The sequence below is a fragment of the Lutjanus erythropterus genome, chromosome 21, assembly GCF_056507025.1.
Source record: "Lutjanus erythropterus isolate fLutEry1 chromosome 21, fLutEry1.hap2, whole genome shotgun sequence".
Classification (NCBI taxonomy): Eukaryota; Metazoa; Chordata; class Actinopteri; order Lutjaniformes; family Lutjanidae; genus Lutjanus; species Lutjanus erythropterus.
The window spans coordinates 31302766-31328637 of record NC_139337.1 but is presented as its reverse complement, the minus strand read 5'-3'; the positions used below and the strand labels follow the sequence as shown (position 1 = coordinate 31328637).

Here is a 25872-nt window from a genome sequence, read left to right as displayed (position 1 = left end):
TTTATACATGGATTTGTGTGTATATGTATGCATGTAAGTAATTATGTGCATATAAATGCATGCATGCATTTATGTGTGCGTGTGTATGTTTGTGTGTGTGTGTGTGTGTGTGTGTCTGTGTATGTATGTAAATTATTTGTCTATTGCGTGTGTGTGTGTGTGTGTGTGTGTGTGTGTGTGTGTGTGTGTGCGTGTAAGTTTGATATTTGACAAACATTCCCTCTGGATGCAGTGCCATCGTCGTCGTTAATGTCTGGTATTGATTTAGACTGACCTGATCACATTGAAGTGGCTGGAAATTAATCTTTAATTTTCCATTAAAATATTTGTATTGAGTACAAGAAGATCTTAAATCTAATATTCAATATATTTGTCCTGTTTCATCATGATTTTTGATATTGATTCAGAGTCACTGTGATACAAAGTAACAAGTAGAAATATTTATTAAAATACCATCTGTTTATGTTTTAACTGAATATACAAAGTATCAAAATATCACCACAGAAATAAAAACACTTGTACACGTGTAGTTTAATCTTTTATTAGCTGTACAGAAGGCCATTTAAATAGGCACATTAGCAACGTACACACACTATATATTTATATTTTTAGTATAATTTGACAGAGAATTTAACCATATTTCTGTTGTTATTTAATACAGTTCAGTTTAGTGCTTTTAATTTACAAAATATTCACACAGGTGTCAAATTACTTTTACAGCCACAGCCTCTGGCCCCGCCCACAACAGGTGACATCATAGTGACATGTCACTGGAGCTGCTTAAGGGTGAGTAAATGCACAGGAGTTTTCTTCTGTATCTGTTTCTATTCTGATGATGTTTTTATCAAATTAACCTGGTTATTCATCTCCCTGTTTACAGATTTCCTGTTACTGCTCACCTGTGCAGGTGCGTCTCAGACGGGAGGAGGAACTCAGCAGGTCAGTGATCACAAGTTTTAACTGAGGCTGACCGAGATATAAGTCCAACAAAATTAAGAGAATCCAGTTTAAAGGTTTTGAGAATTAAGTCGTAATGTTCAGGCAACAAAGCTGTAATATTTCACAAAGAATAAATGTCGATATTTTGAGATTATTTCAAAATTAAAGTTGTAATATTTAAAAAAAAAAAGCTTAATATTGTCTGGAATGAAGTTATAACATTTTGTAAATTAAATTCTCCATCATAATTAAAGGATAACTTTAATAGTTTATAATCTGGACCGTTTCCTCCTATACAACAACAGTTGACTCTTCACTAAGCCCCGCCTCCAAACAGCAACTGTCCAATCATTGCTTAGCGACTGCCACAATAATGACCTCCACACTGCACATTATCATGTGTGTGTTTTTGTTGCGTGTCTCGCGTTAAAGAGACAAACCTGCAGGTGAGATCAGAAACCTGGATTAGGTGTCGATGTGTCACAGAACTGCAGAGTCTACAACCAGGATGTGATGTTTATTAGCACAAATATAAACAGGATGAAATAATCATGATGATGATACTGAAGGGATACGAGTGTGGATTTAACCCATGATGCTCTGTTCCAGGTGATGGATAACCTGACCCCCCCCCCCCCCCCCGTCAGGTTGTCTTCTGAACTTCCTGTGTTTGCGTCCAAACTGACGAAGACTTGGTCCAACCAGTCGGTGTGTGTGTTCACACAGTGGACGGTTTCATCAGAGCCTGATCCCCAAACAGCTGCTTGAAGTGAACGACGTGCTCCTCACAGTGCTCTCCTGGTGACACACACACACACACACACACACACACACACACACACACACACACACACACACACACACACACACACACACACACACACACACAGACACAGCATTAAAGTAGATGAATGGTTAATGTGCTTTTTAAGGGTAAATTAAAGTCCTGAACCCTCTGTGGTGCACTGTAGCCTTTAAATAACAGACCCTGTACAGATTTGTGGCACAACACTGTGAAAAACAGACGGGGCTCTGAGGAAACTGACAGCAGTGTTTTACTTTGTCACATGACTCTGGAGGACATGTTGAACTTTTCTCCTGTTCTTGATCTTGTACTTAAAGGCATAGTTCCTTCCAAAAATGAAAATTCAGTCCTCATCTCCTCTCCCTCATGCTGATTGAAGGTCAGGTTTAGTTTTTTAGTCCACAAAACACTGCTGGAGTTTTGCTGCAGAATCTCCCAAACAATAGAGGTGAATGGTGAGTAGTTTTCAAATTGGGGGGGAAAAAAACCTGATAAAAGAACATAAAATGCCTCCATATCTGTAATCCAAGTCTCCTGAAGCCCCAACAAGTTGACCTAAAAGGTTGGAGCCACACTCATGTGTGCACCATCTGAACTGTGTGTGTGTGTGTGTGGTGTAACTGTGTGTGTGTGTGTGGTGTGACTGTGTGTGTGCAGAAGTCAACGACATGTTGGGGGTTTAGGAGACTTGGATTACAACAGACAGTTCTGGGGGTTTTCTTGGGCGACATTCACTTAAATTGTCTGGGAGATTGCGAGGACGAGCAGATAATGACTGAATTTTCATTCAAAATTGAAAATTGGGGTGAACTATCCCTTTAAGGATTCCTTCAAAGTTTGCTAAATTGTTGCACTACAGGCCTCAGGAGCCAAAGCAGGATAAAAAAAAAACTTACTTCTGTACCTTTGACGCTATCTTAAGTCTGACATGAGTGAATAAATTAATTGTGTATGGAATAAATTCTCTTTAAAATGATTTATTTTATGATTTCTGAGAAGGTTAAACCTGATTCATGGTAGCTGGTAAGGCTATCATGTTACTCTAAAGTTACTGTGACAGGTATTTATATCTGTAGCTTACAAACTTGAGTAAGTAATGAAGTTTAGTTTGTACTGAGCTGATCTTTGAGGCAGGAGATGTTCAACATGTTCTAAAGTGATGTGAGACGTTTGACTTCCCTGTTTGCGTCTGTTCTCTCACCGGGGTTGAAGCTGGGACTTCCCCTGAGCCGCTGGTTCCTCTGCTGGAACGACCTGAACACGGTGTAGAACAACATCTGGTCTCCTGTTTGCTGCGCTGCGTCCAGAAACTTCCTTGCTGACACGTTGTCATGGCCGCCTGCGCCCAGTGACACCAGTTCAGTTAGTTCGCTTTAACAAATCAGGCTTGATTTTTTTTTAAGTGATACCACTAATAATCGGTAATCAATTCCATTAATAATAAACATTATGCGGCTGCAATTTCTTTTTCCAGGTTGTATCCTGGTAGATAAATAAACGTACCGACACTACGGATGAATCTGAGCGCGCCCAGAACCTGCTGCTTGGACAGCAGAACCTCAACGATCTCATCGTTGGCTGTGGAGAGACGCTAAAAGAAAACACAGGCACAAAAAATAAATGTAAATAATGACATTCAAATGCTGTGTGTCATCAGAGGAAGGTACAGGAAAGTGCTTTGAAAGAGTGTTTGCAGTCTAACTTCCTGTTTCTCTGTTTAGAAAACTTGTGTGGCGGGTTACTGTAGTGGCGTAATTTTCAACATGGTGGCCATCCAACACCAAGTTCACTCCATTCAGTATAAAGTTCACTTAACCGTGTTGCAGTGTACTGATAAGATGCTTTCCCAGAGTCCATTCTGATATGCAGTAGTGTTGGGTGCTTTGTAGGATAACTGCGGTGAGAACAGGGGACTTGTTGGGTGACGAATATGGTTCAATGTAAGCCAAACGTAAGACAAAATGTTTAAAGTGTGAGGAGAGTCCTAGAGCCTCCTAAACAGTATAATAACAGGGTGTTTGTACGTCTTTCTTCAGTCTAACCCCGTGTTTGGCTCAGGGTTGTTGGTTTTTCTACCTAGAGAGATCAATAAACCTTGTGTGGCAGAACTTGTTGCTCTTCCAGTGATTTTTCCAGACTTTGCCTGATTCTTCTTTTTCATGGTTGTGAACTTTGAAAATATACAAGTGATAACAGTGTTTTTTATGAAGGTTTTTAGGGTGTTGTGGTTTTAAGCCCAGACCTTACTGGCCTATTTTTCTGAGTCTTTTTTGGCACAACATTACCAGGCCACCTGAGAACCATCAGTGGGCGGGACTGCCTTAACGACCTTGGTCAGTCAGAGCTGGCAAAGACACTAAGGAGTGGGACTGGCAATCCTGTTCCCGTTGGTTGTCTCTCGGTGGGCGGGGTTGGTTGGGTGTGACTAGCAAACGCAGGACAGCTGTGTTCAATCCCGACTGCAGTATAACAATGGGTGGTGTAGCTGGAGCGTCAGCGGAAGCGTCAGCCTGCGTGTTCAGCCGTCTGCGTGTGAAGACGTGTGCGGGTAAAGACGCTGCGTGTCGACCTGCGCGTGTCAACCGAGCGGGGAAACTGAACGGGGCACGACACTCTGCTCAGGTGAACACTCAATCTTGCTAGCCTCTGGTTATTGAAGCAAGTTTGCTTCAACAAACGGAGGCTAGCAAGGTTCAGGCTCAGCCCTCTCTGTGGAACTACCAGTCTGCAGCAAACACAGCAGACTCCATTGCTGGTCATGCTGACCACCTGGCTCACATTGACAATTGGATTCAACCTGCAGACAATGCTGCCCTGGCTGCACTTTTACCCAAACACACTATCTCCCACACCTCTCACTCATCAGGGTGAGAAGTTGGGACAGGCCTGTTACTTTCCAGCAAATGTAAATGGAATCAACTGACGCCCTCGGTCAAACACAACTCTTTTGAATACCATGCAGTGTTGGTAAGTACCCAAGTACAAATCTATGCGATTGTTATTTATTGCCCACCACAGCAAATGGGTGACTTTGTAGATGAACTAGATACTTGACTGTCATCAATCCCAAACCATGACTGTCCCATGCTTGTCTTGTGCCTTAAAACAGGGGAAGAGTGGCAGGAGAAGAGTGACAAGAAACTCTGTCGTTAACTCAGTTGTATTGCATCATTTCAAATAACACAATGTTCCACAACCCTGGTCCTCAGGGACCCCTGCCCTACATGTTTTAAATGTTTCCCTGCTCCAACACACCTGATTGAAATGATCAGGTTGTTATCAGGCGTCTGCAGAGGCTTGATGACGAGCTGATCATGTGAATCAGGTGTGTTGGAGCAGAGAAACATCTAAAACACGCAGGACAGTGGACCCTGAAGACCACGGTTGAGGAACACTAATCTAAAACATGCAGAACAGTGAGTCTCTGAGGGCCACAGTTGGGGAACACTGACATAATACACACAAAACTCAGACACTAAAAAGGTGAACAGTCCAACATGGCCGCACCACCACACAGTCTCCAGGCTACACATCGTCTCAACTTACAAGACCATTTTCAACAATGAACCAGAACAAAACATGTCATTTCTTTCAGTTTAAACCACAATAACACAGAGCAAACTACTGCTAACATGCTTCTTGTACATGAATCACCTTAAACAGAGAAAGAGTAGCAGGAGATGAGTGAAGACAAACTACACGCAGCTCTGTCGTTCACTCAGCTGTATTGAATGAGGAAGCAGAGCGGGTCTCCCTCTACCAGAGCGCCGAGGCATCACCAACCTGTGCTCGTCTATTCATCTAACTGACTGCATATATTAACAACAAACACTGAAACTCATAAGCAATAAAAAAGAACATCAGATGTTTTGCACATATAATATTAACAGTAATAAAGAAATATTACATGAACCTTGTTTGTTTCAATCAAACATTTCACCTGAAAATGAATAACTTGTTTTGTTTTGGTTTGGTCACATAATAACCTGTCACGCTTATCCTCAGGGACACAAATGTACACTTGGACAATCCGAGCTCTTCGGACTTCCTATCATTAAGACACTCATTTAAGCTGCACCGGATTCACAGTCCTCCTACTCACAAACCTGACAAAGACCTTGATCTTATTCAACTTTCAACTTTATTTGTCCCTAAAGGGCAATTGGTTTGGCAGCAAGACAGACAAAAACACACACCAGAACTTACAGGGGGGGGGCACTGAATAGAACTGAATGTTATGGTTTGGGAGAACAAGGAGCGGCAGGTTGATATTACAACCCCAATACACATTTACCTCTACAGTTCAACAACCACAGTAATAAGAAAAATAACATCAGACAAGACATGAAATAACCAAGATCAATACAACAGACGCGGCCACGAAAGACACTATCAACACCGAAGTCACCACCATCATAATCGCCGGCACATCAAAAACCCTAGATGACCATCATCATCCTCATTATCAACAGGAGTCACAACAGGATTCCAGCGCCGCCATCTACCTCCTGGACCTGAGTTCAGGAGGGAAATGAAGCAGCGGGAATGAACGATCTCCTAAACCTGTCGCTCTTTACAGCAGGAAATCTAAACCGAGACCCAGAGGGAAGAATCTGGAACTCAGAGTGAAGGGGGGGGTGGGGACAAACTGTTAGTATTGATCTGACCTTCCTCACCAGCTGTCTGTTGTACAGGTCAGTGACGCTGCTTAGCGGGACACCTAGAATTTTACCACTAACCTTCACTATTTTAGAAAGAGCACTTCTTGAACTCAAACTAAGATTCCCGAACCAACAGATAAAAGAAAATGTCGACACAGACTCAATGTAGGATTTATAGAAGATGGTCACGAGGGTCTCGTCCACATCGAACCTCGACAGTTTGCGGCGACAGAACAGTCGTCGCTGACACCTCTGGCAAAGCATTTCTGCGTTTGCATTAAAAGTCAGCTTCTTGTCAATCACAGTACCAAGGTACCTATAAGTCTCCACCCCCTCCACCACCCGACCCTTAACGGCGGTGAGCTGGGCAGCAGGGGGCTTCGACCTAAAGTCAATGACCACGTCCTTAGATTTGGTTTTATCCTTATCCAAAATTGCGCCACAGATACACCGGTTGTTACACCGCTACATCTCTCTGAAATTCACAACGCCACCAACACCAGAAGACTATTTTCAACCTTCAAAACTCTACTCAGCCCTCCACCGACACCACCGGCGACCAACCTTGACAGCAGATTCCTTTGCATCACTTTTTACTGACAAGGTGGCTGCCGTCAGCAGCCGGTTTACCGAACCGATTCAAATCGACTCAACATGCAGAACTCCTACTGCATCTTTTTCTTCATTTGCCCGTCTCACAGAGAACTGTCTAAACTACTTACATGTAGCCCTGACACATGCGGGACGGGGGGGGGGGCGGGGGTGCTGGAACACCTGCCTCTTTGCCCCTTGATGCCCAAAGTGCCCTTTTGTCAAAGTGTTTGTTTTTTGTATATATATAAATATATGTGTGTGTGTGTGTCATACCTTCAACATGTCCAGAGACAGCTGGTGAGCAGGAGGGTACGTACTCTCCAGGGACAGAAGTAAACACGCCTGAACACAAAAAGAACCACAAGTTAACAAGAACCGGAAAACGACACAAACTGACCTGCTGGTACCAAAACGCCACGTTTACACCTGGTATTAAAAAGTGATCTGAGTCTGGACTCGACATCCAGATAATAAACGATCTGATGTTGCCTTTGTGTTTACACACTGTATTTTTAATATGTTCTCATCGACATCAGATCTCTGTAAAAACCTGCGTGTGAGTCATTTAAGGTGGCAGAAACTTTACGTAATCACAAAGAAAATCTAAACCTATAAACACTGCAGGTTCAGGGTCTGCAGCTTTTATGATAAAACAAAACAAAACAAAAACATTTTTGTCCAAAAAAAAATAAATACAAAATCTGTCTGGAGCCACAACTCATAAATTCTCTAGTTTCCTTTTCTTTATGGATTTGACATCGACCTGTAGCCGGACGCCAATTTTAAGTCAATGAAATATTAAAACTTTTTTTAAATTTGGTTTATGGGCTGCGCATTTTTACAAGTTTAAGAATGTTATATGAAACTGGTTCAGGACCAGTTTGAGATGAGTTTCGACGTGAACTCACCAGAGGTTTGGAGTCGCTGAGGACGTGATACTGGAGGAACTGGTGCAGCATGTAGAAGAGGTTGTGTTGCACCAACGTCTTGATCACCAGCTCATACAGGTAATGCTGAGCAACACAAACGAGACACGCCATCATGACAACACGGTCAGACAGACTGCGTGTGAACGGTGAGGCGTCGCTCTGTCGGGTTTTACCTGTACGGTGATCTGGAACTGGTTCAGAGAGCGGATGTACTCCATCAGGACGGCGATGATGAACTTATGAGAGACACCCTGCGGAGGACAGAGCGGGAAACGTCTCAGGTATTTTTTAACTCCTCTTTTATTATTATTCTTGTTTCATTTAAAAAATAATATGCAGATAACTGAATATCTTTGAGTTGTGGACAAAACGAGACATTTAAGGACGTCATCAGGACGATATAATATCAACATCGTTACTAGAGTTAAGTGCACGTGGATCTCTGACAGAGAGACCGAGGACGGAGCAGACGCTCCATCAGTAACCTGCAGGTTTTCTGTTTTTTTTTTTGTCATCCTTTTAGCTTCATGCGGTGAGTTTCTGCGTGTGTGTTTTTGTACCTTCTTCTCCGTGAACGATGACAGGACGTGTGTGTACATGTCCGATTGGTCGATGACCGCCTGAGTTCTGACCGGACGCTTCTGCGCCGCGCTGCCTCGGCTCGGTCCGGACTCCATCGCCTGCGGAAACGGCGAGACACAAACATTTCAAATACACGACGACGACGCGTAGAGGCGAAGGTGCTGGGTGGCGCTCGGAGAGGACGTGACTCACCACGGTGTACGTCTGCTCCGCCTCCAGGTATTCTTTATACACCTGGTTGAGTTTGTCGAACACAGTCGCCACAACAGGAAGACTCCCCTTCTCTCCGCCCTCCAGAACTGAAAACAACACACAAACTTCAGCTTCAGTTTAGTCTTAATGTAGGAACATGTTTACTTCTTCAGTGTTGCTATAATTTATTCTTTGGTTTCTTTATAAACATTTAGGTCAGACACGTTTTGTTTGTCTGAATTATTAACTGATTGTGACTCAGTTCCACTAAAACATCAAAGAAGTTTTTTCCTTAAGCGACGTTTTTTCTATCACTGTATAAACTGACGACTAAGAGACATATTTTATGGATATTTCATTTCATTTTCAGTCCACATCAGAAACAGAACAGAACAACTGATGAACTCAGATAAAGCTGCGGTAATAACAGCAGAACATTTGAGTAAAATGAACTAATTGGATGAATTATGAGCAAACCCGTGAATTTGAAAGGTTTCATGATATTTTTAAGGAACGTTTTACACAATTCTCTGTCTAAATTATACTTTTTTTTTCTCTGTCCTGACACTTGCTATACAGCAGTTTAACATCTTAAACTGCTGAAAAACAGACTGACTGTAAAATGCAATGACATTAAAATCTGACTCATGTTGGTGGTTTAAGTTTTAGAGAAACTTTTCTCTGGACACGTCGATCTAAATAACATCACAGTTTTCTGACATCATACTACAAACACAGATCGTCTTAAAAACCAGACAGACAGACAGACAGACAGACGTACTCTGTGAGCAGACAGACAGGATGACCATCTTGCAGTCTCTCCGTCGTAACAGGAAGTCCATCAGTTTGCCTTTGTCCTGCAGCAGGTTGACAGTTGGAGGCAACTTCACCTGCAAATACCACAGATAACCTGACACACACACACACACACACACACACACACACACACACAGATATTGTAAGGTTTCCCTTCTCTGCAACATTTATCTACCTCAGCCTCTTATAATTTCTACTCTGCAATGGGAACAATGATCCCCACCTTCTTCTAGAACCTCCAGCTGGAGTGATGAGATGTAAACGACCTCTAACTAATGAGGTCGAATAAAACATCTCTGATCCAACATAAACCACCACTGTCTGAACAAACATGTCACAAACAGAACATAACTAACATTTGTATTTTGGAACATGAAATAGTAAACTTTCAGCAGTGCATCATGGACGTGATGCAAATGAGGGCTGTGTCTCAGCGTTTATATCTGCAGCACAAGTGAACCTCGCCGGTCTGAATCCTACAGCGCCCCACAGTGGCTACAGGAAGCCATGAACATTAAAACCCAGAAGGATCCAGATGGTGAAAACTCCCAAACACACTCCAGTTTTCTGTGTGTGTGTGTGTGTGTGTGTGTGTGTTTGTGTGTGTTTTTTACACACCTTCACTGGCACTGATGATGATGTCGGGTTGGAAGACGCTCCAGGATGAAGAGTCTGCAGTGATGGTTAAATCAAACATTTAAAAATGTCTAAAAACTTTTTGTAAAGTCGATGTGGTAAAACTTGTGTTTGAGGTGAAAGGATACAGAGCTGACAGGGAACAGGAGGCTGAGAGGGAACAACTGCTGGACCTGAAACAAGAAGAAGAAACACTCAGGAATTAACTCAGATTATCAAGAACCTGACTGTGTGTGTGCGTGTGTGTGTGTGTGTGTGTACCTGACAGTGGTATCCTGTAGGGGTGGATGGAGCGGGCAGGTAGGACAGGTTGGTGTGTGTTGACAGCACAGTCTGGTTCCTTCAGCTTGATGTCGAAAATCAGAGACGTCTGACACACAAAACAAACAAACACACACTAAGTAATGAAACGAAGTATCGTCTGATCTCTTACTTCATTAAAAGAATACTCTGCTATAAGTAACAGCCCTGCATTTGTAAAGTACAAAAGTATTTAAATCAAAATAGAAAAAGTTTTAAAGTACCTCAAAGTTCAGAGTTCTGTATAAAATGATGTGTTCATCTGTACCAAACAGACACGACAAACACTTTTCTTACATGTGGATACCAACGTTTTAAGACCAGATCATCCCTGCAGCACGACAACATGTCATTATAATGTTACTGTTTCACACTTTCTTCCTTCATCATAAAATTACAGCTTCTGCAATCTGGATATCGCACTGGGCCACAGTGTGATTTCAATAATATTTCGATCAATTCTGCAGAACCACACACACATTTTCATCTCTGCAGCTCTGTGCACCACCTGTGACTGATGGGCATAAACACAACCTGAAGCTTGCATTAAGACTTCAAGAATATTTTTGGACAATATGCACATAAATACGAGACTGGAGTTCAGTAAAAAGGCCCTGAAATCGTATTTTATCTACACTTTGTATCACGGGGGGAGCAGAGTGTTCTCCACAGACAGAGAACAGCTCACTCAGCTGCTCACAGAAACTCATAACAAAATGTTTGAAATAAATAAAATGTTGTCAATATGTAGCAAGATGTTCTTCATAAATAAGATTTTCTAAATAAAAGTCTGGATGCTCCAATTACAGAACAGTTCACTTCTTGAACTTCCTCTGCAGAGTTTGATGCACAGACTGTAGATGAACTTCATTCATTCAATCATCCACATTGTGTCGATGGAAAAACTGATCAGGAATATTCACACATATTGAAGGAAAACTGCACAGACGTTGGCTGCTCATTTGCTGCTGCACACTTTGAAATGTGTCACCAAGACGGTTTTATATGGAAAGACTCTTCGGTGTGGCACGAACGCTGCTGTCAAGTAAGTGTGACGCTAATGTGACACTTTGGATGAGAGTTTAAAAAACATAAAATGTCAAACACACTGAACAACAAGTTTATGAATAACAACAGCTGATCAAACCTGGGAGCTCTGATGATGAACCACCACCAGGTTATCCACGATGTTCAGAGCAAACTTCCCCGTCGTGTTCAGCTTCAACACGTGACTCTTCTTACACGCTCCCTCCCTGAACACACACACACACACACACACACACACACACACACACACACACACACACACACACACAGTCACTCAATTTTAGTGTATTTCAGCCAAGATGCTCTGAGTCGTCTCATGAACTGAACTAAGACTCACATCTCATCTCAATGGTTGTGATGCGTTTAAGGTCCTGCTGAGTTTGAGTGTGTGTGTGTGTGTACCGTGGTAAGTGATAGAGCACCACCTCTGCGCTGGGACTGTTGGCTGTTCTTGAGTGATGCTTCAGATACATCACAAACAGCTGACCGTAACTACACATGCACGCACGCACACACACACACACACACACACACACACACACGGAGGGAGAGAAAATTAACGTCAGTGTTCAGAATATTTGGTGATAATTAATATTCGGCTGAGCAAAGCAAAAAGAATTTCATTAACTGAGAGAATTAAAGACGGAAAGACAACAAACGAGCAACAGTTTGAGCAGCTACAGCTGAGCGACGACTCCCGCATCCACCAGCATCATGACGACAACTTACATGGTTGCCATGGCGATGTCTCTCTCCGACAGACTGAGTTTGGCGGGTTTGGGGACGACCGGCAGCTCGATCTCAAACTTGGACATCTTGGACATGGTCCCGTTCTGAAAAAGAGACAAATAACAACAAGATCTTTTAGCAATAAAATAATAGCAAATTAAAAAATATCTACTAACATTAAGTTAGAAATAATAATACATCAGTGTGTTTTTACCCTGAAGGCGAAGGGCTGCAGGATGTTTCCCTGCACGGTGGTGGACAGCAGGATGACGGCCGTCTCTGGACAGTACTGGTACCAGTTCACATTAATGCTCTGACTCTTCAGCAGCTTCAGACTGCGCTTGTCTGGAAACACCTGAGGAGAGACACCGAACAAACACGTCGACCCCGCGACGTTCAGCACACACCGGAAAACACAACCTCTTTGTCCCCAGTTTGTCCCGAGGAGGTAAAAATATTGTTACGGTATCTAAATGATTTACGATGGCCATTTTAGGACGTCTCAGACTTTTAATTCTGACAAAAATGGTCCTTTAACACCTGATTAAAATCATCATTTTGACAGTTTTACTCTGTGTTTTATTTCGGCAAAGAACCTTCTTCTGTCTAAACAAACTAAAATCAAAAATAACATTTTTCCTCTGACTTGTAGTGCTGTTCATCCATCTAGCACTGCTTTAAGCACTGAGGTGCTCAAAAACTCAACAGCAGTGTCTCTTTCCAGAAATCATGACCCGGTTACTCAAGATAACCCACAGATCTTGTCTTAAACAGTTTCATGCAGGAACTGCTTTCTTTCTGCAGCAGAATTCTTTCTACTAGACTATTAAACTCTCTATATTTAATATATTCAAAACTAAACCCCACAGATCCAAATATCTCATTTATCTTTTCTTTTTTTCATTACCTGGTAGAACTCTATTCCCTGATCGGTGATGAAGACGATCTCATTCCAGTTGGTCCAACAGAAACCCAGAACATTTGCGTTCTTCGTCTGCAGGATGAAACAAAAAGACAAAAAATACAGTTTATTTACACACCTGCACAAAGAAGAGTCATTCGAGCAGCGTCACAGAGCTGCTCTTCATGACACATCTTTATCAGCTCTTAAAGTCCTGATTTCTTCTCACGTTCAGCTGAGTCCTTCTAGTCTGAAAATTAAAACCAACAGAGACCTCTGAAAATAAAAAGACAGAGGAGAACGTAGCGTACCTTGCATTCCTGGGAGAACTCTGTGTGTGGATAGTCGGGTATGAAGTTGATAAAATCCTACAAATGAGATAAAATCGGTAGTTTTAAAAAAAATATTTTGAGCAGATAAACTGTAAAAGAAGTCGCTCCAGTCGTGATGCACATGCAAACATGCTCTCCATCTTAACCAGGCAGAGTTCACGTCTCATTTTGTCAAACTCACCACAGATTTTGAAGTTCTCTGAACTGCCAAGATCTTATTTCCGATGGAGAACTTTATACACTTCACCTCTCCTTTATCATCCATCCTGTGGAGGAAATAATTATCCATTACATGATTGATAGATATGATTATTGTGGTCACATTTCACACCTCGGAGTGAATAAATATTCAGTTTGGGTCATAAAAAGCACATGGGCCACATACTGTCTGCATATTCATCCCTTCACTGAAACCCTTCAGATATTCCTGCACGGGCTGAGGTACCTGAAGGCAACGCTGCTCTTGTCATCGGGGCCTTTGACCACCACCCCCGTGGCTCCACCTGAACGCACCGCAAACACCTGCAGCCACAAAACAGCACGTGAAACACACGAGAACGCCAACCGTAGCCCCGCTGTGGATCTATAGTTATACTTATCGGTTATACTTATACTTACTGCTTATTGGTTAAGGAATTATTAATATTATTAAACATTTTAAACAACAATGAAAGAGAAATTTGGGAAAAGACTGAACATTTTGTTAAAGCTGCATCTATAATTTTTGTTACTTTTTTTTTTTCTTGATTAAAAGAATGATCTTTCTATCTACAAAATGTCAGCCAGACACGAACTGTCTTTGGCAATGAATGTTCGCATTGTGTTCAATCGCAAAACAACATCAATACAGCAGTCAGTAACAAACCTTTTAAATAATAAAATCGTTAAATAAAATAATTAAACCACAGTAATTATTACTGGTATATTTCAAAAAATAATATATTGCTTTTCTCATATTTATTTTTTCCTAATTATGCAGCTTCATGGATATATTCAGACGTCTGGAAGGATTAACAAATCTCAGTGTGGTTTTATTTAACTTTTAAAAATCTGAAATTATAAAGACAGTAAAACAAAAAAAATATTTGGTATATAATTTTGTTTCTGATCAAACAACATGTAGTTTAAATCATCAATTTGTTAGCAAATTTGACAATTTACAATATTGTACTCAGTCAAATCTGATTTTATTATTTTTTTTAACAATTAAATGTCACATTAAACAGACAATCACACAGAAACTAAACCGGAACTACAGACATTAAAACTGTTGTTACGTTGACTTCCTGATGCCTAAACGATGTTTAAAGTAACGAACTGTCAGTTAGCCGACTGAGCTAGCTGTGTGTTAGCCACCTCGATGCTAACTAGCTTTAGCTCACCTGCTTGTTGGCCTCATCGAAGAAGACGTTGTTGACGCTGGAGGCGTGTTCAAACTGCACCGGGTTCTCACACAGCTCCAGGTAATGTTCCTCACTCATCTTCCTCACTCTTTATCACTCTTTCTGTCTCACTCCTGCTCCTGTCCTGACAGCACAAACACAACAGGAGCAAGAGTTCACGTCATCTGGCTGCCATCACACTTCCGCTGCGGATCTTCACAATAAAAGCCGAGGATAGAGATGTTTCCAAAATTGTTCTTAACTCGTGAAATTCGTGCTTAATTTTTTTAATTCTTAAAAATTTCTTAATTTTAATAAATTCAATTATTATTATTATTATGATTGTTATTATTATTTAGTCATGACTGTTTTTCTAACATTTAAATTTTCTCTAAGTTTCTGTTCTTTTCATTTGCATGTTGATATTTTTATGCAGATTTTTGTCCTTATTTTAAATGAATTATTTAAAGTTCTTTGTGAGTAAAATGCGCAGTGCAAGTTAAATTTTGTTTCGATTTTTTTTTATTAATTACCTTATGCCATTTAAAGCCCTCTGTTAGGTGCGATACAAATGAACTTGCCCTGATATATCTGCAGATATAAATATGAAATATGTATCAGCTTTTTATTGTGTCGATTTCACCTCCATGTTATTCTCATGTTTTCTCTGTCTGCTCCACAACTTTTTTCATAGATGACTAGACAACAAAATTTAGATTTTCTTTTTTTTTAATGAAATGTCTTCAAACTGTCCCATAATTTTGTTATGTAAGAAAAAAAAAAAAAAAAAAAAAGATTCATTTGGACTTTTAACTGACGTACTTGCATATGAACACGGTCCAAAATGAATATTTTGTCATTCACTTACTCATTTTGCACAAAACGTAAGTTTGGTGCTGGCTCATATCTTTGAAGATTACTTTTATTTTGAAGGAGCTTGGTCGGAAGTGTTTTTTTTTTCGGCTGGGAGTCATGTGACAGTCTTATGATCACATGATAACCCCTCTGAACAGAAAATCCATAATTGATTCAGAGATTTCACAGTTGAAGTAACTTTAAACACACTGGAACAAACATTTAACTGATAATTAACACAATTTATATTTTTTATATTAAAACAATAAATAAAAACAAGCAAAGAGTTTTCATCTTCATCTTTTAATGTCACCACTGGTCTGCTGACAGTTTGGAAAGCACCACAATGAGGCAATTCATAAAACCAACATCATGTGAAGAGAAAATTTCTTTTTTTATCGATTAAGATCAAAAACACACGATAAATGACAGACGTTTCCCCACAGAGTGTCTGATTTTACAGTCAGAGCAGTTTCATCTCTTCTTCCTGCAAACATTAAACACACCGTCTACATTTAATGACGCGATGCTTTCATTTACTCGCATTCGTCTGAAAGCAATAAAAGTTAATTTTGCGCTTCGGTTACAAAACATTTTATGACCCCCCCCCACACACACACACACTTCAGCTTCCACAAACACTCCACACCAAACCAGACTGCTGTGACCTTTGACCCCCCCCCCATCCAGATGTGACCCCTGAACTCACCAAAATCAGACAGAAAAACAAAGAGAAAACAGAAATAAACTGAGCCATCCTTTGGTTTCAGGGGAAAGTTTTCTTCTTCCCTCTGACAGATTTTAGTAGATTCAGAGACACAGAGGTGCATCGCTCTGAAGAAAATTAACACGTGGAAAAAATATGAGAAATTAATAACAAAAAGCTTTTCTTTGTTTTATTTCCAACATGTCTTATCGTTTTCATTAGTTTTGTTTTTATCTTTTATTATTGTTGGATGTTTTGTTCTCAGCTGCACGTAAACGATGATATTAATGGAATATTAATTTTCACTAGAAGGGAAATTGTCTTGGGCTGCAACTAATGATAATTTTAATGTTTAATTGTTTTATTTTTTAAAAGGAGAAATCTGTAATAAAACTTGCTTCGACAATAGATTGTGTATTTAAAAGGATTTCACCCTCTTTTAGATAAAATCTACGGCTCCAGCTCACCGTTTGAACACCTGCTGCATACTGCTCCTTTAAAATGTCAAACAAATGTAAAAAATGCTCATCACAATTTTCCACAGCTGAAGTGTCGTCTTGAAGTTGCTTCATTTCCTGCCAGAAATGACAAAGAAAAGTAGCAAATCCTCACCTTTAAGACAAATTTATCGATTTTTAAAAATAGTTGGCATCAAGTTTTCTTCTGAAAGTTTAATCGACTGAACATCGGAGCTCTAATATCGTCTTTTTTAGAATAACAGCAAAAAATTAGTATTTTGTGTAAACAAAGTGACGTGTTAACAGAGTTCAGTAGAGATGCACCAATATATTTGTCTGGATTTTAAAAAGCAGCGTCTGGATTGACCCAAATTTTGTCTATGTGCTCTTCATGTCTGTTCCTGCTGCTCACTGAAGCTACACAACAAAATATTCAAACCCAGTGCGTTTCTTTTTCATCTTCTTTTTCACAGAAGAAGAAAACAGCAGAGGTCAAAGTTGTTTTCTGCGTAATTTAACCCTCATTTCTCCAAAAAGAGCCTGACTCAGGTGTCGACTTCAGAATCTCTCTGGTAGAATTTAAAGTAAAGAGTCTGAACGAGGCGTTTGTAGTGATGGATCCGTCCAGCAGGACAGACAGATAGACAGACAGACAGACAGACAGACAGACAGACAGAAGAGGTCCTGTGTGCGAAGCTTGAAGTGTTTTTACTGCGATTCTTAAAAAACTCAAACCAGAATCAACCTCAGCGAGGCCCAAAAGTAGCAGGAGGTTAGGAGATGTGGTCTCAGCTTCAGAAAACCCCGTCGGTGCCTCTCAGCAGCTCGGGACGCTCCGACTTCAACATCCAACACGGTGAAACTCATTACCTCCTGCAGCCAGGAGGAGGCGCTCCGTCCTGCCTCTTTAAAGGATGGGTGGGTCAGTGGGTGGTGGCGGCGGGGTTGGAGGGAACTCCTCCTCCGTTCGTCACCTCTTTACAGCATTTAACACGGCGGGATCGTGAAGAGAGAGCGAGCCGGGGCGGCCGTTAGTCGTCAGCGTCGGGTTTTAAAGGGGGACCGCCGTCCTCGGAGGCAACCGGGAACGTTTTCTTCCCTCGCTTCTGCACGTGGTCCTCGTTCCTCTTCTCCAACGCCAAGATCTGTCAGAGAGCACAGAGAGCGTTCGGCTCCTGGTTCCAGTAGACTAAACCTCTCCATCTCTAACGCTGAGTGCGTGCGTTACCTCAGACATGAAGTCGGCCTCGTTCTCGGCACCAACGGGGATGTTCAGTCCGCTCACGGCGTTGAAAAGCTCGTAAACGCTCATCGCCTCGCTCACCCCTCTCTTCTGGAAGAACTATAACACACACACACACGTCCAAAGTTTGGTTTTATTCAGTCAGCTGAACTTGAATTCACTAAATATTGTTTTCACTGTTATAATCACTTTAAAATCTCTCATTAATTGAAAAGTGAAGTGTTATGTTGCCGACAACCATTCAAACACCTACAGCTCTGTTTTTATTTAAGACAAAGTGAGGGGAGGAAAAAAAAAACTAAATCATGTAAAAAAAAAACTCCCGCACAAAATTCCTTTTTCTCTGCACAGAAACTCAGTGAGGACGACGACAACAGTCAGACAACATTCAGGATAAAAGTGTTCAGAAAAGAAAACGTCTGCTCTAATAATCACTTTCAACAAGAGATGCATTGTGTGGATGAAATTAGCCGTTACCGTGGAAACATTCCTGCAGTCTCTGTAGAGGAACTCCAAGCCGTGAGGATGAGTGGGCTCGATGGACTGACTGACGTCTATCAACCACACCTACAGACAGACAGACAGACGTGAGAGCAGCACTGTGGTGGACCGACTCAACAAGGCAGGAAGAGAAACCAGAAAAGACTGAAGAGGCAGAAAATCAATGAGTTAAAACTGAAGTGAAGGAGGAAAGAAAAGGGAGAAAGAAAAGATATAGAACTGGAGGAGGAAGGTAGGAGGAGGAGGAGAAAAAGCACAGCTACAGAGAGTAAAATAATAAAAAAAAAAAACGAGAGTGAAGTATGGAAGGAGAAGACAGAAAGAAGAGAATAAAAGAAGACAAAAGAGGTGGAGAAAAAGAAGTGCAGTTAGAAGAATTAAAAGGAAAAAACCAAAAGGAGACAAACCTGAAAGAGGAGGACAGATGCAAAGAAGGACAGAAGACTGACAGAACTTTTAAAGGGATAGTTCAGATTTTTGAAGTGTGGCTTCTTACACCAGTAACACACTGACTGACATAAAAACACAACTATCCCTTTAAAAGGAAAAACTCAACACTTTTCAGTATAGCAGCACTGAAGAATGTACTGCTTCAACTGACTGAATTTACCATGAGCACTGAACATCCACATGCAAACTGGTGAATGTCCCTTTAAGGACCACGAATAAAAAGGTGGAAGGAAAGAATCAACATGTAAAGACAGAACGGAGGACAGAAAGCCATTAATGAAGTGAAACATGAAGAGACACAGTCGTACCTTTCCTTCGTGCCACAGCATGTTGTATTCACTGAGATCAGCGTGAACCAGATTACACTCCTGATACATCAGCTGCATCAGCTACACACACACACACACACACACACACACACACACACACACACACACACACACACACACACACAGAGAGAGCGAGAGGGGAAGAGAAGTTTAACACAGCATCAAAAACATCACCGAACAGTTTTTCTGTAGCAACATGTGGTTTTTAACTGATACCAAATAATTCAGGGCCAGAATCAGAATCATCTGAATCGACGTATATTATCACCGTGGAGACCACGATGTAGGAGACAGCAGTGAGGTGAATGATGATTAAACAGGTGAACACATCATCAATAGGTTAAATTTACCTAAATATAGGAACTGTTTCAGAGTCAGACTTAAATACCGATAAAATAATTTATGTAACAAGTTTGAATCTCTGAATATATTTAACAGCTCTTACAAATCGAAAAACATCAACCATTTCTGATGATCTGATTTAACTAAAATATTTGTTTAACTGTTACATATCTGGATATTCCTGTCTGAGCCTCTCTGACAGACTCTGCGTTAACAGTTTGTGTGCGGCTTCTCCCTCCTCCTCCTCCTCCTCCTCCTCCTCCTCCTCCTCCTCCTCCTCCTCCTCCTCCTCCTCCTCCTCCTCCTCTCTTGTTCCCTGTTGCAGTGTTTGAACAAATCTGTACTACTACCAGACGAAGCTCCTCTTTAATTCACCTTTGTGTCAGATTAAACCAGTCAGGGTGCGCGTCGCGTTGCGCCGTGCAACAGCATTAAAAAAACTGAATATGTTTGCACAGAAAGTTCTGCTCTTTCATGAAATATAAATGTTGAAACGCAAAACAGAGAATCTGAAACTGACCCACTTTTGGTATCCAACCTTTTAATCCCAGAATCAATCTCTTAAAATGAGGCGTCGTATCATAAGTATCAATACTTTGGTATCGATCCACCCGCCCCCTGAACACAGTGTGTGTTTGGACTGTATCTGTACATGATGTGTAATGACGTCGGTGCGTCTCTTCCAGAGTGCAGTACTTGCAGTATTGTGTGTACGTACATGTAGGACCTGGAAGAAGGCGTTCCTCATGTCCTCTGAGCTCAGCGTGACGTCTTTGAGTTTGGGAGCAGGAACGTGGTCTTTACCGATGAACGACATCACCAGGATGTGTTTCTTCAACAGCACCACCTCCGGACAGGGAATCTCCGCGTTCTTCATCCTGGAGACACACACACACACACACACACAAGGCTTTTATGTTTCCATGCTCATCGTTTCCATTAGCATGATGGTTTAATTACAATGATTAGGAGGAGTAAAGCTGGCAGCAGCAGCGGCAGAAACAGTATGAGGAGAGAAGAAGTAGCAGCTGGGGATGATAGTTAAGATATTTAAATGTTTATCTGTGTATTAGAGAGATGAAAAAAGAATTAAATGATAAAATAATCTGACATCAATAAAAAAAACTCTTAATCTATTTATTGTCTTGAAGTTTGCTGGAAACATCTGTAAAGAAAAATCCTGTTGGAGAAACTGTAGGGAGCTTTCCAGCTAAAAACTTTGGCCTACAAAAATAAGAACCAGCTCATAATAAATTGGAGTTGCCCTTTAAAGAGGCAGCAGAGATGATAGCAGGAGCAGCAGTGGGAGGTGTTTACCTGGCCAGGTTGTGCATCTCCTTCTCGGCCCACAGCCTGATGATTTTCCGTGGGTTCAGTTTGCTGAAGCGATCTTTGAAGCGATAGTCGTCTTTGATGTATCGGTCTCTGTTCCTGAACTCGTTGAGCGTCGTCTTGAAAACCTTCAGCACCACTTCATCAGGAACAGGCTCCTCCTCCAGGCTGACACACACACACACACACACACACACACACACACACACACACACACACACACACACACACACACACAGAGATAACAACACTGTGAATCACACAGCTCTGGACTCGTTGGCAGGTTTATTTGTTCCTTTGTTTCCTTTATTTCAACTTTTTGTTGTTGCAGGTATTTTCTTATCTGACTGAGTAAATCTGAAAAATGTCTGAGTCTTTCTAGGAAACGTTCAGTTTTTATGAGGATGATGGTTGAAACACTCAGTCTAAACTGTGTGTTGCTGCTGACCCTGTCTACAGCAGCACATTGCTTAACTTCCTACATTGCCACTCTGCAAATAATCTTAACTATCCCTTTAAGGATTGTGAAGTCTATTTCTGGACTTTATGACTCCCCACTGATCCACCCACCTGCCTCCATCAGCGTGGAAGACAACAGACTCTTTCCCTGTGCTGATGCAGCCGTTAATGTTCTCCAGCACGCCGGCGTTCACCATTTTATACATGAGCAGACGAGTGCGAGGGTCCACTGCTTGTTCCTGAGGAGAAAAGAGAGGAGAGAGTCTGAGTGTGAAGGACAAACACTAATCTGTGTGTTACAGTGTGAGTATATAGCTGTGTGTTTGTACGTACGTTGGTGGAGTGCTCCTTCTTCTCGTGCAGTTTGGCGCTGCGTCTCTGCTCGCTGTAGCAGTGCTGCTTCAGAGAGTTAAACACCTGGTTGGACAGTTTCAGGTCCATCCCCAACCCGTCACCGACATGGACCTCCGGAGCAAACTGGAGGAGGAGGAGGAGTAAATGAGACAACAGAGGATGTCAGGGACATTAAAATGTAAAAAATATTTTTTTTGGTGCTCAAAGCATCAAAAAATACATTTCAAAAATTCAACAACCAGCATCTCTTTCCAGAAATCACGACTCGTTTACTAAAAATAATCCACAGAACTCGCTGTGAGCAGCTTCATACAGGAACTACTTTCTTTCTACAGTAGAAATAAGAAGAGGCCGTCTTACATTGTCCATGCGCGCGGTGTTCTTGCGGCCGCAGGTCACTTCGTCGTGTTTGGTGGTGATGTTCTTGCCCTTCCCGGTGAAGCCCTTCCTGGGCGTGGACTGGGGCTTTTCTGTGTGGTCAAACACACACAGCTTCACAGTTTGAAGCAATAAAAGAGTGAAACAGTTCTAGAAATGTGTGCAACACTGAAGGGTGGACAAAATAACAGGAACACTTAATAAGTCAAGTCAGCTGTTGATCAAAATAGTTGCCATCGGCTGGTGCGCCACCACTCGCTTTGCAGACAGTTTCTTCCCTTGTGCAACACATCAACACAAACTGTTCTTTGTTTTCTACAAACTGTAAGGAGACATCTTTGTATGTGCACTTTAAATATCCTGCACTTCAACTTTTACGTTCTGGTTCTCTGTTCTCAGCTCCTGTTTTTACTGACATAAACTGTCCTCTGTGTGTCACAAATGAATATCAACTTTATAACTCAACGCTAAAAAGTCATCTATGCATATGCACTTTATTATCGAACACTTTAAAGTAATTTATGCAGAGGCAGTTTGACTTATGGACTATTCATACATGACATTTGCTTCTCTTTGTCCAGGAGGAAGCATCTGGCGTCACACTGGACACACTTGAAAGCAGAGGGATGCACCGCACGCCGCTGCTTGTTTGACAGTGAAAATAATCGTTCTGGTGTGTACGAGCTGAAGTGTTGTTGGAAACACGGCTTATGGCGTTCCTGTCACTTTGTCCGACCGCTGTAGATATGTTTACCAGCTCTGTAGGGGTCGTGTTTTGTGTCCTGCCAGTCCACCTCGTCCTCTGAGCTGTCGCTGTCCTCATACGGATGGACCATACGGTAGTTCTCGAAGGAGATGGACACTGGACACAAACATCAACATGCAGACCATCACTGACCTGAAACAGCTCAGAAAAACTGAGTATATTTTTTTAAAGTTAACTCTCGTTTACACGCATTTCAATCTGCTGCACTTTTTAACAAGTGTGTTGTGTACGTCACACTGTTGTTGTTTTACCTTTGCTGTCTCCATTGAACTTCTTCTCCTCCCGCCGGAGCTGATCATCAAACTCGCGGTCAAACTCCATCTGCAGCATCTCCGCGAGCATCAGGTCACTGGTCGTGTCAGGAGCTTCATCTGACAGCAACAGATCTGCTCCAGGACTGAAAGACGCACAGTGAGGAAAGAGTAAAGAAAGGAACAACGGTAAAACAAAGACAGAAAGACGCAAGGATTAAAGGACAAGTGTGGAGGATTTAGTGAAATCTAGTGGTGAGCTTGCAGATTGCAAACACCTTGTTTCACCCTCCCCTCCAAACGTGAAACTTACTCAGAGAGTGTCGGGAAAGTGTCGTCGTCCTCCCCCTCCAACTGTCTGGCCAGCTGCTCGCTCATCACATCGGCCAGAGAGCAGGCCGGAGGAGCCGTCTGTCCCACCGAACCCCACGGGCTCTGGAGAAAAAAAGAAAACAAACACACATTATCATTCAACTCTGAACATTTAGTTCGCTGCTAAATAATGTGCACCTCAAATCAGTCCATAACTTAACTATGATATTGTCATAATTCCCTGTAACTGGTTTGAATACCAAATCTGGACTTTTGGTCCACACTGTGGTCCAGGGGAGAAGTCACACCCGTAGTTTTTGTCTGTATCAAACCGAAAAGTCCGAAAGTCCGGACCGAAAAAGGCAGATGTGAAAACACCCTTAAAAAAACATCCAAGTCAACCCAAACTTCTTGGTCGTGTTGTGTGTTGGGAGAAAGACAGATGACATACAGTCATATGATCTGGATTCTCGTGTTCTGTCTTAGTTCAGCAGAATAGAATAGAACAGAATAAGCCTTTATTGCCCACCAGGATGGAAATTTGCCTTCAGCTCAGCAAACACAAACAACAGCAGCAGTGAAACAAACAGACAGTGAAGGGCACTTTACATAGTAAACATGCAAAACAGATTATGTCATGTCCGTTGGGACCTTCAGGCAATTTTACAGTGACACTCAAAAGGGAAATTAACCCACAGAGTCACAAGTCAACAGAAACGATAAAAAAAGAAATGAATGAGAGACATGTTAAGACATGTCTTACCTCAGCCCCACCCCCAGTATCATGACGTGTATTTTTAGGTCCACGCCCACAAAATTTAAAGCTAACATGCTTAATATATATTTGTAATATTATCTACATAACTGTGTATTGAGAATTTACCCACAGACAAAAGTATGAGGACATGAAAAACAAATGACAAACACAAATCCGCTAGCTGTTAGCTGTTTAAATGATTAAGAAAAAGACTAAAGTGGTTTGAAAGTCATAACAAGAGTACAATTATACAGATCGATCATTTCTAGATTATAAAAAAATTATTATACTTGGACGATAATTTAAGGTTGTGAAACAGCACTGTGGTTAATTTTGTAAAGGCTAACTAAGGCTAAATGTGGCTAAATTAAGCGGCGTTTCTCATTTTATTTCAATGTGTAACTTGTGCCAGAAGCCTGTAACAGACCGACAGCTGCTGGGTGAAATTATCTGTCTGCTCACTTCAGCCTTGTAAGGACAGAATAGTCACCGAGGCCATGTTGGATCATGACTAGAACAAGCTAACACCAGCAGCTAATGCTGATCGAATAAGTGAACTTGGTGAAGTTAAACAACACATAAAGAACACGACAGGAGAAGAAGAAGAAGAAGAGCTTGTTACCTTTGGTGTTTGTGCTGTTACACCTGTTTGATCCATGACTGATTACGATATCGATTAGTCGATTCTTTCCTTGAAGAGTGAATGGTGGCTAGCCGCTGAGCTAACGTTAGCACGCTGCGGGGGCAGATTCGGCGACTAAAAAGTCTTGAAAATGAGACTAAAAACGACGTGCCGCTGAGTGACACGTGCAGAAAACTGTTGTATAAACGGCAGCGTATGTAAACAAGAATATTTACGTGTCGGTAACAAAAGTTTTTAAACAAAGGAGAGGTTGTAGAGGTAGACAAGCCTTCACCGAGGTGTTTCCCAGCTGAGTGGATGTAGGCACAACAGGAAATACGTCACTGTCCGAGGAAGGGACTGTACGCCTTCACAATAAAAGCCCTCACGCTGCCACCAAGAGGTCTCTGCAGATGTTCTCAATTTATTTTCAGCCAAAGGCCTATAACAACAAAAAAATTAAGGTTTTACAGTAAAACAAAGCACCGTTTTTCTCCACTTTATTAGTTTTCACAAAAAGAGGAGAAAAAACAAACAAACAAACAAACCGTATGTGCAGCTCAATTCTCTCTGCTCTGCTGTATTATTATTATCGTTATTATCAGTGTTGTTTGTTAGTTTCAGATGATGGTTATACTAACTTAGTATAAGATAAATCATAATTGACTGGGGTTAGGAAAGATGTTACGGCAGAACAAGAAACAGACCGGATAATTGCACTATATAACAATACTAGAAGGGTAAAACAAATTATCTAAAAAACAAAAAACAAAAGCTAAAAATAAGCACATACATAAATATATGATGTAAAACAAATGGCGTGTAAAAATGGAAAATATAATAAATTAAAATACTGTGTTTAATTATATGATTTATTTTGTGTTTAGCCGACTTCCTGTAGCCTAGAAGTGC

The 25872-nt window shown here is 41.4% G+C and overlaps 2 protein-coding genes across 2 annotated transcripts; both read right to left on the bottom strand.

Annotated features, from left to right (window-relative positions):
* Window positions 1-525: 525 nt before the first annotated feature.
* rmc1 (regulator of MON1-CCZ1) lies at window positions 526-15057 on the bottom strand. The gene is made up of 21 exons (XM_084747391.1): window positions 14846-15057; window positions 13909-13985; window positions 13645-13729; window positions 13443-13499; window positions 13138-13224; window positions 12445-12585; window positions 12231-12334; window positions 11904-11993; window positions 11602-11707; window positions 10416-10524; window positions 10283-10327; window positions 10137-10190; window positions 9484-9612; window positions 8703-8809; window positions 8489-8608; window positions 8102-8179; window positions 7908-8012; window positions 7273-7341; window positions 3248-3335; window positions 2946-3083; window positions 526-1737 (listed from the first exon to the last, which is right to left on the bottom strand). Exons 1-21 carry the CDS (start codon window positions 14942-14944, stop codon window positions 1658-1660), a joined length of 1968 nt encoding a protein of 655 aa, XP_084603517.1. The 5' UTR covers window positions 14945-15057; the 3' UTR covers window positions 526-1657.
* Window positions 15058-16578: 1521 nt separating this feature from the next.
* On the bottom strand, window positions 16579-25306 carry riok3 (RIO kinase 3 (yeast)). The gene is made up of 13 exons (XM_084747353.1): window positions 24961-25306; window positions 23583-23704; window positions 23270-23415; window positions 23007-23114; window positions 22235-22344; window positions 21854-21997; window positions 21632-21759; window positions 21047-21229; window positions 20448-20607; window positions 19367-19447; window positions 18585-18674; window positions 18093-18206; window positions 16579-18009 (listed from the first exon to the last, which is right to left on the bottom strand). The coding sequence occupies exons 1-13, from the start codon at window positions 24994-24996 to the stop codon at window positions 17896-17898; spliced, it is 1536 nt and encodes a 511-aa protein (XP_084603479.1). The 5' UTR covers window positions 24997-25306; the 3' UTR covers window positions 16579-17895.
* Window positions 25307-25872: the final 566 nt, after the last annotated feature.